The sequence below is a fragment of the Oenanthe melanoleuca genome, chromosome 22, assembly GCF_029582105.1.
Source record: "Oenanthe melanoleuca isolate GR-GAL-2019-014 chromosome 22, OMel1.0, whole genome shotgun sequence".
In the NCBI taxonomy this organism is placed as follows: domain Eukaryota; kingdom Metazoa; phylum Chordata; class Aves; order Passeriformes; family Muscicapidae; genus Oenanthe; species Oenanthe melanoleuca.
The window spans coordinates 1,266,425-1,280,904 of record NC_079355.1 but is presented as its reverse complement, the minus strand read 5'-3'; the positions used below and the strand labels follow the sequence as shown (position 1 = coordinate 1,280,904).

Below are 14,480 nucleotides of genomic sequence, written 5' to 3'. Positions count from 1 at the left end.
GATGTCCCAGTGCCACCGCTGCCGTCCCAGTGCCACCCCGTGTGCCATCCCCGCGTCCATGTGCCACCTGTGCCCTCTGTCCCCGTGTTCCCAGTGCCATCCTCGTGTGCCATCCCTGTCTCCCGGTGCCATCCTGATGGTCACAGTGCCACCCCCGTGTGCCACCCCCGTGTCCCGGTGCCCTCTGTGTCCCCGTGTGCCACCCCCGTGTGCCACCCCCGTGTCCCGGTGCCCTCTGTATCCCCGTGTGCCACCCCCGTGTGCCACCCCCGTGTCCCGGTGCCCTCTGTGTCCCCGTGTGCCACCCCCGTGTGCCATCCCGTGTCCCCGTGCCATCGCGTGTGCCACCCCCGTGTCCCGGTGCCCTCTGTATCCCCGTGTGCCATCCCCGTGTCGCTGTCCCGGTGCCCTCTGTCCCCGGCGGGTCCAGGGCCTTGGACCCGCTCAGTGCCCGGGCAGTGCCACTCCCGTCCCCGATGTCACCAGGGCGGGGCAGTGCCACACCCGCCCCCCCCGCCGGGTCCCGCTGCCACCCCGAGCCCCGCAGTGTCCCCGCAGTGTCCCCAGGGGGTGCCAGCCCCCCGATGCCATCGGTGCCACCCCTGCCTGTCCCTGAGACGCCGTTTATGGCGCTGGTGGCCTTGGGGACGATAACGGGGGACAGATAACGGGGACAGATATCGGGGGGTGCGTCCTGCCCTGGCACCTTTGCCCACGGCTGCGTCAGCAGCCTGTCCCCGAGGTGTCCCTGTCGCTGTCACCTGCCTGTCCCTGTCTCTGCCCCATCCCCGTCCCTGTCCCCATTCCCTGTCACATCCCTGTCCCTGTCCCCAACCCCCCACACACCAGAGCGGCTCCTTGGCACCTTTATTTGCCACCGACCCCCGGGGGGGACACGAGGTGTGACACAGGGGGTGACAGCTGGGTCCCCAAGGGCTCAGGGGGTGTCCCCAAGGGGTGTCCCTGTGTGTCCCCGCAGTGTTCAGAGGGTGTCCTCAGGTGTCCCCAGGTGCTCAGGGGGTGTCCCCAGGAGCTCAGGGGATGTCCCAGGTGTCCCAGGGGGTGTCCCAGGTGTCCCCGGTGTCCCCGGAGCTCAGGCCGTGCCCCCTCCCCCCCGCCCCCGCCCCTTCCCCCGCTGGGTGAACCTGAAGCTCTGCAGGGGATTCCCGGAGCCGCGGGGCTGCAAAGGAACCGGGAATTAGCGGGGATCTGGGGAATTCGGGGGGATTTGGGGTTCAGGGAGTACAGGGGAAGGATTTTGGGGGGATTTAGGGGGTCTCACCTTGCTCCCCCCCCGCCGGGCCCCTCGGGGACATTTCCTCTTTTTGGGGTTGGGGTTGGCGACGCCGCGGAGACTGGGGGGCACTGGGGGGGGAAAACGGGGAGATTGCACCCCAAAACCACCCCCAAATCCAAACTGACCCCGTTTCCCACCCCAAAACCACCCCCAAATCCAAACTGACCCCGTTTCCCACCCCAAAACCACCCCCAAATCCAAACTGACCCCGTTTCCCACCCCAAAACCACCCCCAAATCAACACTGACCCCCCTTCCCACCCCAAAACCACCCCCAAATCCCAACTGACCCCGTTTCCCACCCCAAAACCACCCCCAAATCCAAACTGACCCCACTTCCCACCCCAAAACCACCCCCAAATCCAAACTGACCCCACTTCCCACCCCAAAACCACCCCGAAATCCAAACTGACCCCGTTTCCCACCCCAAAACCACCCCCAAATCCAAACTGACCCCACTTCCCACCCCAAAACCACCCCCAAATCAACACTGACCCCACTTCCCACCCCAAACTACCCCTAAATCCAAACTGACCCCGTTTCCCACCCCAAAACCACCCCCAAATCCAAAATGACCCCGTTTCCCACCCCAAAACCACCCCCAAATCCAAACTAACCCCACTTCCCACCCCAAAACCACCCCCGGCCCCATTTTCCTGCTTTTTTCCCCCAAAACAGGACCTGGGGATCAATCAGGGGGTTCTTCCCATCCCCCAAACCTCTCCCAATCCCTGTTCCTTCCCATTTTTCCCATTTTCCCCCCATTTTTTCTCAATTCCTCCCCATTTTTCCCCTCACTTTCCCCATCTCCTCCCATTTCCCCCACTCCCCACCTCATTCTTCCCATTTTTTTCTGCTTTTCCCTTCCTTTGGCCTCATTTCCTCCCCAATTTTTCCCACTTTCCATTTTTCCATTTTCCCTTCACTTTTTCCCCATTTTTCCCAATTCCCCATTTTTCCCTATTCCCCTCCTGTTTTTCACAGTTCCTATTTTTCCCATTTCCCCCCATTTTCCCATTTGCTCATTTCCTACATTCCTCCCCCAATTTTTTCAGTTTTTTCCCCATTTTCCCCCTGATTTTCACCATTTTTTCAGTTTTTTATCCCATTTTTTCCCAATTCCCCCATTTTTTCCCCCAGTTTGGGTACCCAGGTACTCAGGGATGTGCCCCAGGTGTGGCAGAGGCCACTCCCATTTCCCTCATTTTAATTCTGATTTTCCCCCATTTTTTTCAGTTTTTTCCCCATTTTCCCCCTGATTTTTCCCATTTTTTCAGTTTTTTATCCCATTTTTTTCCCAATTCCCCATTTTTCCCCCAGTTTGGGTACCCAGGCACTCGGGGATGTGCCCCAGGTGAGGTTGGTGCTGCTCCCATTTCCCCCATTTTAATCCTAATTTCCCCCCATTTTTCAGTTTTTTTCCCCATTTTTTCCCATTTTTTCAGTTTTTATCCCATTTTTTCCCAATTTCCCCATTTTTTCCCCCAGTTTGGGTACCCAGGTACTCAGGGATGTGCCCCAGGTGTGGCAGAGGCCACTCCCATTTCCCTCATTTTAATTCTGATTTTCCCCCTGATTTTTCCCATTTTTTCAGTTTTTTATCCCATTTTTTCCCAATTTCCCCATTTTTCCCCCCAGTTTGGGTACCCAGGTACTCAGAGATGTGCCCCAGGTGTGGCAGAGGCCACTCCCATTTCCCTCATTTTAATTCTGATTTTCCCCCATTTTTTCAGTTTTTTCCCCATTTTCCCCCTGATTTTTCCCATTTTTTCAGTTTTTTATCCCATTTTTTCCCAATTTCCCCATTTTTCCCCCCAGTTTGGGTACCCAGGTACACAGGGATGTGCCCCAGGTGTGGCAGAGGCCACTCCCATTTCCCTCATTTTAATTCTGATTTTCCCCCATTTTTCAGGTTTTTTCTCCATTTTTTCTCTGATTTTCACCATTTTTTCAGTTTTTTATCCCATTTTTTCCCAATTTCCCCATTTTTTCCCCCAGTTTGGGTACCCAGGTACTCAGGGATGTGCCCCAGGTGTGGCAGAGGCCACTCCCATTTTCCCTCATTTTAATTCTGATTTTCCCCCATTTTTTCAGTTTTTTCCCCATTTCCCCCGATTTTTCCCATTTTTTCAGTTTTTTATCCCATTTTTTCCCCCAGTTTGGGTACCCAGGTACTCAGGGATGTGCCCCAGGTGTGGCAGAGGCCACTCCCATTTCCCTCATTTTAATTCTGATTTTCCCCCATTTTTTCAGTTTTTTCCCCATTTTCCCCCTGATTTTTCCCATTTTTTCAGTTTTTTATCCCATTTTTTCCCAATTTCCCCATTTTTCCCCCAGTTTGGGTACCCAGGCACTCGGGGATGTGCCCCAGGTGAGGTTGGTGCTGCTCCCATTTCCCCCATTTTAATCCTAATTTCCCCCCATTTTTCAGTTTTTTTCCCCATTTTTTCCCATTTTTTCAGTTTTTATCCCATTTTTTCCCAATTTCCCCATTTTTTCCCCCAGTTTGGGTACCCAGGTACTCAGAGATGTGCCCCAGGTGTGGCAGAGGCCACTCCCATTTCCCCCATTTTAATCCTAATTTTTCTCCATTTTTTCAGTTTTTTTCTCCATTTTTTCCCCGATTTTTCCCATTTTTTCAGTTTTTTATCCCATTTTTTCCCAATTTCCCCATTTTTCCCCCCAGTTTGGGTACCCAGGTACTCAGGGATGTGCCCCAGGTGTGGCAGAGGCCACTCCCATTTCCCTCATTTTAATTCTGATTTTCCCCCATTTTTCAGGTTTTTTCTCCATTTTTTCTCCGATTTTCACCATTTTTTCAGTTTTTTATCCCATTTTTTCCCAATTTCCCCATTTTTTCCCCCAGTTTGGGTACCCAGGTACTCAGGGATGTGCCCCAGGTGGGGCTGGACACTGGCTGGGTGCAGGGGCCGGTCGTGCCTCAGCGCCTGCAGGTCCCGGGGATTGTCCTCAAAATAAACCTGGGAAACCCCAAAATGTGCTTAATTCCTTCATCAATCATTAATTAATCATCATTAGATGTTAATTAATCATTAATTCATTAACTGCAGCGGGGAAATTCCACCCCAGCACCATGTCAGTGTTGTTAAAATGACAAAAATTGGGTTAAAATTGAAGTTACAGGGAGGAAATCCCAAAAGGATTTGGTGATTTTTAAAGGGAATTTGGGATTTTTTTAGGGGAATTCGGGGCTTTTAAAGGGAATTTGGGATTTTTTAGGGAAATTTGGGGTTTTTATGGAAATTTGGGATTTTTAAGGGGATTTAGGAGTTTTTCAAGAGGAATTTGGGATTTTAGAAAAGGAAATCTGGGGCTTTTAAAGGGAATTTTGGGGCTTTTAAAAGGATTTTTAGGGAAATTTGGGATTTTCAAGAGGAATTTGGGGTTTTTTAAGGGGATTTGGGTTTTTTTAGGGGAATTTGGGGTTTTTTTAGGAGAATTTGGGATTTTTTTAGGGGAATTTGGGGTTTTTAAAGGGGAATTTGGTTTTTTTAGGGGAATTTGGGATTTTTTTAAGGGAATTTGGGTTTTTTTAGGGGAATTTGGGGTTTGTAAAGGGGAATTTTGGGGTTTTTACCCCAGTTTTGGGGTCTCACCTTGAGTTTCTCAGAGTTGAGCAGCTCCTGGCGCAGCTCCCGGAGCCGCGCCTCGCGCACGGCCTGCTTGGTGACAGAGCGCATGGCGTCCTGGGGACATTGGGGACATTGGGGACATCACTGGGGACATGGGGACACTGGGGACAGGCCTGCTTGGTGACAGAGCGCATGGCGCCCTCTTGGGGACATCAGGGACACAGGGGACAGCACTGGGGACACCGGGACACCGCTAGGGACTGTCCCACTGCATCCTCAGGAAGGGACACAGCCCCTCACTGTTCCCGTGTCCCCTCACTGTCCCGTGTCCCCTCACTGTCCCGTGTCCCCTCACTGTCCCCGTGTCCCCTCACTGTCCCGTGTCCCTGTCCCCATGTCCCCTCAGTGTCCCATGTCCCCTCAGTGTCCCCATGTCCCCTCACTGTCCCCATGTCCCCTCAGTGTCCCATGTCCCCTCAGTGTCCCCGTGTCCCCTCACTGTCCCGTGTCCCCTCAGTGTCCCCATGTCCCCTCAGTGTCCCCATGGCCCTGTCCCTGTCCCCGTGTCCCTGTCCCCGGTCCCCTCACTGTCCCCATGTCCCCTCACTGTCCCTGTCCCTGTCCCCGTGTCCCCTCACTGTCCCCTCAGTGTCCCCTCACTGTCCCGTGTCCCTGTCCCCTCACTGTCCCATGTCCCCTCAGTGTCCCATGTCCCCTCAGTGTCCCCGTGTCCCCTCACTGTCCCCGTGTCCCCTCAGTGTCCCCGTGTCCCCTCACTGTCCCTGTGTCTCTGTGTCCCCTCACTGTCCCCGTGTCCCCTCACTGTCCCCGTGTCCCCCCAGTGTCCCCGTGTCCCCTCACTGTCCCGTGTCCCCTCACTGTCCCCATGTCCCTGTCCCTGTCCCCGTGTCCCCTCAGTGTCCCTGTCCCCTTCCGGGGGTACTTTCACTGTCCGCTGTCCCTGTCCCTGTCCCCGTGTCCCTGTCCCTGTCCCCGTGTCCCCCCACTGTCCCTGTCCCTGTCCCCGTGTCCCCTCAGTATCCCGTGTCCCCTCACTGTCCCCGTGTCCCTGTCCCTGTCCCCGTGTCCCCCCACTGTCCCTGTCCCTGTCCCCGTGTCCCCTCAGTATCCCGTGTCCCCTCACTGTCCCCGTGTCCCTGTCCCTGTCCCGTGTCCCCCCAGTCCCTGTCCCTGTCCCCGTACCCTGCAGCGGTAGCGCAGTGTCTCGATCTCCTCCATGCGGAACTCGTACGGCTGCAGCATGGACTGACCGTTCTCTGGGGACAGGGACAGCACAGGGTCACCGGGTCACCTCAGTGTCCCCCAGTGTCCCCAACCCCCCCCAGTGTCCCCCACAGTGTCCCCATGTCACCTCCTGCCAGCGTGTCCTCGATCCTCTGCAGCGCCTCCAGCTCGTCGGGCAGTGCCAGCGTCAGCGCCGTGCCAGGGCTGTCCCCACGGGCTGTCCTGGGGATGGGACACGCTGGGACACCTGGGGACACCCCCAGGACCCCGGGGTGACCCCGAGGTGACACAGGTGACACACCTGCCCACGCGGTGGATGCAGCACTCCACCGTGCTGGGGACACCGAAGCTGTGACCCCAGGATAACCCCGGTGACACCCCCAGCCCCGTGGTGACCCCGTGGTGACCCTGGTGACCCCATGGTGACCCCGTGGTGACCCTGGTGACCCCATGGTGACCCTGGTGACCCTGGTGACACAGGTGACACACCTGCCCACACGGTGGATGTAGGTCTCCACCGTCCCAGGGACATCGAAGTTGACGACGGCGGCGACGTTCTGGAAATCGATTCCACGCGAGGCGCTGAACTCGGGGTCCTGGGGACACTGCGGGGACTGTCCCTTCCTGTCACCCTTCCTGTCACCCTTCCTGGGGACACAGGGACACACAGGGACATGGGGACACTGCGGGGACTGTCCCTTCCTGTCACCCTTCCTGGGGACACACAGGGACATGGGGACACTGCTGCTGTCCCTTCCCGGGGACACCCACCGGATACAGGGACAGGGACAGAGACCCAGCAGCACCCACGGGACACTGGTGACACCCACACAGCACAGGTGGCACCAACGGCTCCCTGGTGGCTCCCCAGTCCCCAGTGTCACCCCCCTGTCCCCACACTGACCTGGCTGTCCCCAGTGTCCCCTGGCTGTCCCCACACTGACCTGGCTGTCCCCAGTGTCCCCTGGTGTCCCCTGGCTGTCCCCAGTGTCCCCTGGCTGTCCCCACTGACCTGGCTGCCCCCTGGCTGTCCCCAGTGTCCCTTGGCTGTCCCCACACTGACCTGGCTGTCCCCAGTGTCCCCTGGCTGTCCCCACTGACCTGGCTGTCCCCAGGCTGTCCCCAGGGTCCCCTGGCTGTCCCCAGTGTCCCCTGGCTGTCCCCAGTGTCCCTGGTGTCCCCACACTGACCTGGCTGTCCCCACACTGACCTGGCTGTCCCCCCTTTGCGCGGGCGGGGCCGGGCGGGCTCTGCCGGCGCCTCCTCGTCGGTGGCCACGATGAAATCGTACAGACCCCGGTTAAACTGGGCGATGACGTGGCACCTGCAGGGACACAGGGCAGCAGGGACATCAGAGGGGACACCCCCAATGCCACCTGGGACAGCTCAGTGTCACCAGGGACATCCCAGTGTCACAGGCACCTGCAGGGACACAGGGCAGCAGGGACATCAGAGGGGACACCCCCAATGCCACCTGGGACAGCTCAGTGTCACCAGGACATCCCAGTGTCACCAGGCACCTGCAGGGACACAGGACAGCAGGGACATCAGGCTGGCAGCTGCAGGTTTAGGACACAAACGGGAATTCCCACAAACCCCATCCCACAGACCCCGATCTCACCATGATCAGGTTAGCAGCTGCAAATTTAGGATAAAAAAAGGAAATCCCATAAATCCCACCCCACAAACCCCATAACTCACCAGGATCACACTGGCAGCTGTGGGTTTAGGATAAAGACAGGAATTCCCATCAATCCCACCCCAGAACTCACCGTGATCGTGCTGGCAGCTCCAGATTTAGGATAAAAACAGGAATTCCCACAAACCCCACCCCATACACCCCAGTATCTCACCAGGATCACACTGGCAGCTGTGGATTTAGGATAAAAACGGGAATTCCCATCAATCCCACCCCAGAACCCACCGGGACCGGGCAGGCAGCTGCGGATTTAGGACACAAACAGGAATTCCCACAAACCACACCCCACAGACCCCAGAACTCACTGGGATCACACTGGCAGCTGCAAGTCTAGAACACAAACAGGAATTCCCACAAACCCCATAAACCCCACAGACCCCATTATCTCACTGGGATCACACTGGCAGCTGCGGATTTAGGACACAAACAGGAATTCCCACAAACCCCGTTATCTCACTGGGATCACACTGGCAGCTCCAGATTTAGGATAAAACCAGGAATCCCCACAAACTCCACCCCACAGACCCCGCTATCTCACTGGGATCACACTGGCAGCTGTGGATTTAGGACACAAACGGGAATCCCACCCCACAGACCCCGCGATCTCACCGGGAGCGGGCGGGCAGCTGTGGGTTTAGGATAAAAACAGGAATTCCCATCAATCCCACCCCAGAACCCACCGGGAGCGGGCGGGCAGCTGCGGGTTGAGCGCGCAGGCGGCGATGCCGAACTGCTCCAGGAAGAGCTTGAGGCGGAAGGCGCGGGCCAGGCTGCCCACGAAGAGCAGAGCCCGGCCCCGCAGCAGCCGCAGCTTCAGCAGCGCCGCCAGCAGCAGGAACTTGTCCTCCTCCGTGTCACAGCACACCCGGAACTGCTGCAGCTGGGAGCAGCCCGGCAGACGGGGCTCGGGGGGCAGGACGTGCACCTGGAACAGAGTGTGGGGTCAGGAACCCAAAATGGGGGATTGGGGAGATGGGAATCCCAGGAGATGGGGCTCAGGGGGCAGGACGTGCACCTGGAACGGAGTGTGGGGTCAGGGATGGGAAATGGGGGATTGGGGAGATGGGAATCCCGGGAGATGGGGCTCAGGGGGCAGGACGTGCACCTGGAACGGAGTGTGGGCTCAGGGATGGGAAATGGGGGATTGGGGAGATGGGATTCCTGGGAGATGGGGCTCGGGGGGCAGGACGTGCACCTGGAATGAGAGTTTGGGGTCAGGGATCTGAAATGGGGATAAGGAGCTGGGATTGCAGCACCTGGAACAGCTGGGAATGGCCTGGCAGATGGGGCTTGGGGGGCAGGATGTGAATCTGGAATGAGAGTTTGGGGTCAGGGATGGGAAATGGGGGATTGGGGAGATGGGAATCCCAACACCCGGAACTGCTGCAGCTGGGAGCAGCCCGGCAGACGGGGCTCGGGGGGCAGGACGTGCACCTGGAACAGAGTGTGGGGTCAGGGATGGGAAATGGGGGATTGGGGAGATGGGAATCCCGGGAGATGGGGCTCAGGGGGCAGGACGTGCACCTGGAACAGAGTGTGGGGTCAGGGATGGGAAATGGGGGATTGGGGAGATGGGAATCCCGGGAGATGGGGCTCGGGGGGCAGGACGTGCACCTGGAACAGAGTGTGGGGTCAGGAACCCAAAATGGGGGATTGGGGAGATGGGAATCCCAGGAGATGGGGCTCAGGGGGCAGGACGTGCACCTGGAACGGAGTGTGGGCTCAGGGATCTGAAATGGGGGATTGGGGAGATGGGATTCCTGGGAGATGGGGCTCGGGGGGCAGGACGTGCACCTGGAACGGAGTGTAGGGTCAGGAACCCAAAATGGGGATAAGGAGCTGGGATTGCAGCACCTGGAACAGCTGGGAATGGCCTGGCAGACAGGGCTTGGGGGGCAGGATGTGAACCTGGAACAGAGTGTGGGGTCAGGGATGGGAAATGGGGGATTGGGGAGATGGGAATCCCGGCAGACGGGGCTCGGGGGGCAGGACGTGCACCTGGAATGAGAGTTTGGGGTCAGGGATCTGAAATGGGGGATTGGGGAGATGGGAATCCCAGGAGATGGGGCTTGGGGGGCAGGACGTGCACCTGGAACGGAGTGTAGGGTCAGGAACCCAAAATGGGGGATTGGGGAGATGGGATTCCTGGGAGATGGGGCTTGGGGGGCAGGACGTGCACCTGGAACAGAGTGTGGGGTCAGGGATGGGAAATGGGGGATTGGGGAGATGGGAATCCTGGCAGACGGGGCTCGGGGGGCAGGACGTGCACCTGGAATGAGAGTTTGGGGTCAGGGATCTGAAATGGGGATAAGGAACTGGGATTGCAGCACCTGGAACAGCTGGGAATGGCCCATCAGACAGGGCTTGGGGGGCAGGACATGAACCTGGAACGGAGTGTGGGGTCAGGGATCTGAAATGGGGGATTGGGGAGATGGGAATCCCAACACCCAGAACTGCTGCAGCTGGGAGCAGCCCAGGAGACGGAGCTTGGGGGGCAGGATGTGAACTTGGAATGCAGCTTGGGGTCAGGGATGGGAAATGAGGGAATGGGGAGATGGGATTGCAGCACCTGGAACAGCTGGGAATGGCCCAGGAGATGGGCTTAGGGGGCAGAACCTGCACCCAAAACGGAGTTTGGGGTCAGGGATGGGAAATGGGAGATAAGGAGATGGGATTGCAGCACATGAAATGGGAGTTTGGGGTCAGGGATGGGAAATGGGGGATAAGGAGATGGGATTCCCGGGAGGTGCAGCCCGGGGGCAGAACGTGAACCTGGAACAGAGTGTTTCCCATCTCTGTGCCCACTGCAGAGCCCCCAGACCCCACTCCAGACCCCCCAAACCCCCCCAAGCCCCCCACTCACGGGGTTGTGCAGCACCAGCTCCTGCAGCGCCTCCAGCTCGGGGTTCAGCGTGGCCGACACCAGCAGCGCCTGGTAGATCTTGGGGAGGTGGCTGGGGGGAAACGGGGGGTCAGGGGCACCCCAAAACCCCCCTGGGCACCCCAAAACTCCTCAGGGCACCCTATAACCCCTCAAGGCCCCCTAAAACCCCTCAGTGCCCCAAAACCTCAGTGCACCCTAAACCTCCCGAGCCCCCCAAAATCTCAGTAGTGCCCCCAACCTTTTACCTGTGCCCTGCACCCCAAGTGTTCCCTGGGTGTCCCGAGTCCCCCTGTGTCCCCTGAGTGTCCCCGTGTCCTTGAGTGTCCCCTGAGTGTCCCAAGAGTCCCCTGAGTATGAGTGTCCCCTGAGTGTCCCCTCCATGTCCCCTGAGTGCCCTCAGTGTCCCCCCATGTCCCAAGTGTCCCCATGTCCCCTGAGTATCCCAAGTGGCCACCCATGTCCTGAGTGTCACCCCATGTCCCCCGTGTGTCCCCCAGTGTCCTCTGAGTGTCCCTCCACCCCTGAGTGTCCCAAGTGTACTGTGTATCCCCCCACGTCCCCTGAGTGTCCTTGAGTGTCCCCAGTGTCCCCTGAGTATCCCCAGCGTCCCCCCATGTCCCCTGAGTGTCTCCCAGTGTCCCCAGAGTGTCCCCTCCACGTCCCCTGAGTGTCCCTGAGTGTCCCCAGAGTGTCTCCCAGTGTCCCCAGTGTACCCCCACTATCCCTGAGTGTCCCCTCCATGTCCCCTGAGTGCCCCTGAGTGTCCCCCAAGTATCCCCTCCATGTCCCCCGAGTATCCCCTGAGTATCCCCAGTGTCCCCCCACGACCCCTGAGTGTCCCCTGTGTATCCCCCCATGTCCCCTGTGTGTCCTGAGTGTTCCCTGTGTATCCCCCCATGCCCCCTGAGTGTTCCCTGTGTCCCCCCCGTGTCCCCACCAGAGCAGGGCCTTGATGTCGTCCCCGAAGCCGAAGGACAGCAGCAGATCAGCCTCGTCCAGCACCAGCAGCTCCAGCCACGGCCGCAGGCTCAGGTTGTGTCCGGCCACGTGCGCCAGGACACGGCCAGGGGTGCCCACCACGATGTCTGGCTTCTCCATCAGCACCGGCCTGGGGACACCAGAGGGGTCAGGGACATGAGGGGACACCCAGGGGACAGCCAGGGGACACCAGGGAGGGGTCAGGGGTCAGGCTGTGCCCGGCCACGTGCGCCAGGACACGGCCAGGGGTGCCCACCACGATGTCCGGCTGCTCCATCAGCACCGGCCTGGGGACACCAGAGGGGTCAGGGACACTGAGGGGACACTGGGGAGGGGTCAGGGACACCCAGGGAGGGGTCAGGGACATGAGGGGACACTGAGGGAATAGCCAGGGAGGGGCTGGGGACACCCAGGAATCAGGGACACTGAGGGGACACTAGGGAGGGGCTGGGAACATCAGGGAGGGGTCGGGGACATCGAGAGGACACCGAAGGAGGGGTCAGGGACACTGAGGGGACACTGGGGAGGGGTCAGGGACACCAAGGAGGGGTCAGGGACACCGAGGGGATACCCAGGGAGGGGTCAGGGACACCCAGGGAGGGGTCAGGGACACCAGGGGGTCCCAGGGGCTGACTGACCGCTGCTCAGCGAGCTCGGAGTGGCCGCAGAGCTCGGCCACGCGCAGCTGGCGGGAGCAGAAGGCGGCGAGGCGGCGCAGGGTGTGCCCCACCTGGCGGGCCAGCTCTGCCGAGGGCACCAGCACCAGCGCCCGCACGGCCTGGGGCACGGCTGGGGACGCCTGGGGACAGGGGACAGCGGGGTCACTGGGGTCACTGGGGTCACTGGGGGGACAGGGACACCAGCCCTGCACGGCCTGGGGCACGGCTGGGGACGCCTGGGGACACGTGGGACAGCAGGGTCACCCCAATGCCCCCATCCCCAGTCTGTCTGTGACCCCCAACATCCCCTATGTTCAATTCCCCCCAGTACCCCCACTACCTCTTTGAGCCCCAGCACTTTGTGCAGCATGGGCAGCCCCAGTGCTCCCAGTATCCCCAATATCTCCAGTACCCCACCCCAGTGCTCCCAGTACCCCCCAGTACCTCCTTGACCCCCAGCAGTTTGTGCAGCATGAGCAGCCCCAGAGCCCCCATTACCCCCAGTATCCCCAGTACCCCCAGTATCCCCAGTATCTCCAGTATCCCACCCCAGTGCTCCCAGTATCCCCCAGTATCTCCGGTACCTCCTTGACCCCCAGCAGTTTGTGCAGCAGGGGCAGCCCCAGTGCCCCCAGTATCCCCAGTACCCCCAGTATCCCCAGTATCTGCAGTACCCCACCCCAGTGCTCCCAGTATCCCCCAGTATCCCCGGTACCTCCTTGACCCCCAGCAGTTTGTGCAGCATGAGCAGCCCCAGAGCCCCCAGTATCCCCAGTATCTCCAGTACCCCACCCCAGTGCTCCCAGTACCCCCCAGTACACCCCAGTACCCCCTTGACCCCCAGCAGTTTGTGCAGCAGGGGCAGCCCCAGTGCTCCCAGTATCCCCAGTATCTCCAGTACCCCCCACTGCCCCCAGTACCCCCAGTGCCCCCAGTATCCCCAGTATCCCCCAGTACACCCCGGTACCTCCTTGACCCCCAGCAGTTTGTGCAGCAGGGGCAGCCCGTACGCGCCGGTTTTCCCGGAGCCGGTCCTGGCCCGGGCCAGCAGGTCCCGGCCCTCCATGGCCAGCGGGATGGCGCGTGCCTGGATGGCCGTGGGCACCGCCCAGCCCAGCTCGGCCACCGCCTGCGGGGACGGGGCGGGGGGGCCGGGTCACCGCGGGGACGGTGGTGACAGTCCCCGGTGTCACCTCTCCGCATGGTGACAGTCCCCAGTGTCACCCCCTCCCCGTGGTGACAGTCCTCGGTGTCACCTCTCCGCATGGTGACAGTCCTCGGTGTCACCTCCTCCCCATGGTGACAGTCCCCAGTGTCACCCCCTCCCCGTGGTGACAGTCCTCGGTGTCACCTCTCCGCATGGTGACAGTCCTCGGTGTCACCTCCTCCCCATGGTGACAGTCCCCAGTGTCACCCCCTCCCCGTGGTGACAGTCCCCAGTGCCATCCCAGTGTCACTCTCTTCCCATGGTGACAGTCCTCAGTGTCCCCCCCACTCCAGGGGACTCCGGTCCCTTCAGGCCCCCCCGCCCCCAGCAAGGGACCCCAAAATCTGGCTCCTTATGTCCCCTCAAAGGGACCCCAATGTCCCCATCCCCTTCCCTCAGAGGATATTCAATGTCCCCGAGCTCTCAGAGGGACCCCAAAGTCTCCTCCCCTCAGAGGGTCCCCAATATTCCCCCCAAAGGCCCCCCAATATCCCACCCCAAAGCAACCCCACAATCCTCCCCTCCGCTGACCCAATCCCCCCCCCACCCCCAAAAACTCCCCGATCGCTCCCCACACAGAGACCCCACACCGCTCACGGGACCCCGCCCATCGCTACCCCCGAACACCCCGCTCCTCCCCGGCCAGAGCCCCTCACCCGCAGCAGCCGCCCGTCCAGCCCCATGTGCTCGAAGCCCTTCGCCTCCGCGTCTGCCGCCATGCTGGTCCCACCGCCCACACGGGCACTTCCGGCCGCGCCTCCCACAGACACTTCCGGCCGCGCCTCCCACGGGCACTTCCGGCCGCGCGCCCACAAGGGTACAGCGCCCCCTAGCGGTGGAGGACTGACACCCCAAAATCCCCCCGGGGTCGTTTTGGGGGGGATTCAACCCCTGCCAGCGGGACAACATCCTTGGGACA

The 14,480-nt window shown here is 60.0% G+C and overlaps 1 protein-coding gene across 1 annotated transcript; it reads right to left on the bottom strand.

The window, feature by feature from the left end:
- Positions 1–851: 851 nt before the first annotated feature.
- Positions 852–14,316, bottom strand: DDX56 (DEAD-box helicase 56). The gene is made up of 14 exons (XM_056508851.1): positions 14,218–14,316; positions 13,322–13,483; positions 12,334–12,494; positions 11,655–11,825; positions 10,697–10,787; positions 8,514–8,758; positions 7,345–7,458; positions 6,624–6,782; positions 6,262–6,356; positions 6,093–6,166; positions 4,914–5,003; positions 4,172–4,277; positions 1,283–1,365; positions 852–1,180 (listed from the first exon to the last, which is right to left on the bottom strand). The coding sequence occupies exons 1-14, from the start codon at positions 14,278–14,280 to the stop codon at positions 1,094–1,096; spliced, it is 1,701 nt and encodes a 566-aa protein (XP_056364826.1). The 5' UTR covers positions 14,281–14,316; the 3' UTR covers positions 852–1,093.
- Between the last annotated feature and the right edge of the window lie 164 nt (positions 14,317–14,480).

What these genes read in the sequence shown, in the direction of transcription:
- DDX56 (XM_056508851.1), bottom strand. Translation starts at nt 14,280, where the DNA reads ATGGCGGCAGACGCGGAGGCGAAGGGCTTCGAGCACATGGGGCTGGAC. An exon ending in AGCTGGTGCTGCACAACCCC is followed by an intron (nt 8,759 to 10,696) that starts GTGAGTGGGGGG and finishes ACTCTGTTCCAG; the next exon opens with GTGCACGTCCTGCCCCCCGA. An exon ending in CCCGGCGGGGGGGGAGCAAG is followed by an intron (nt 1,181 to 1,282) that starts GTGAGACCCCCT and finishes GTTCCTTTGCAG; the next exon opens with CCCCGCGGCTCCGGGAATCC.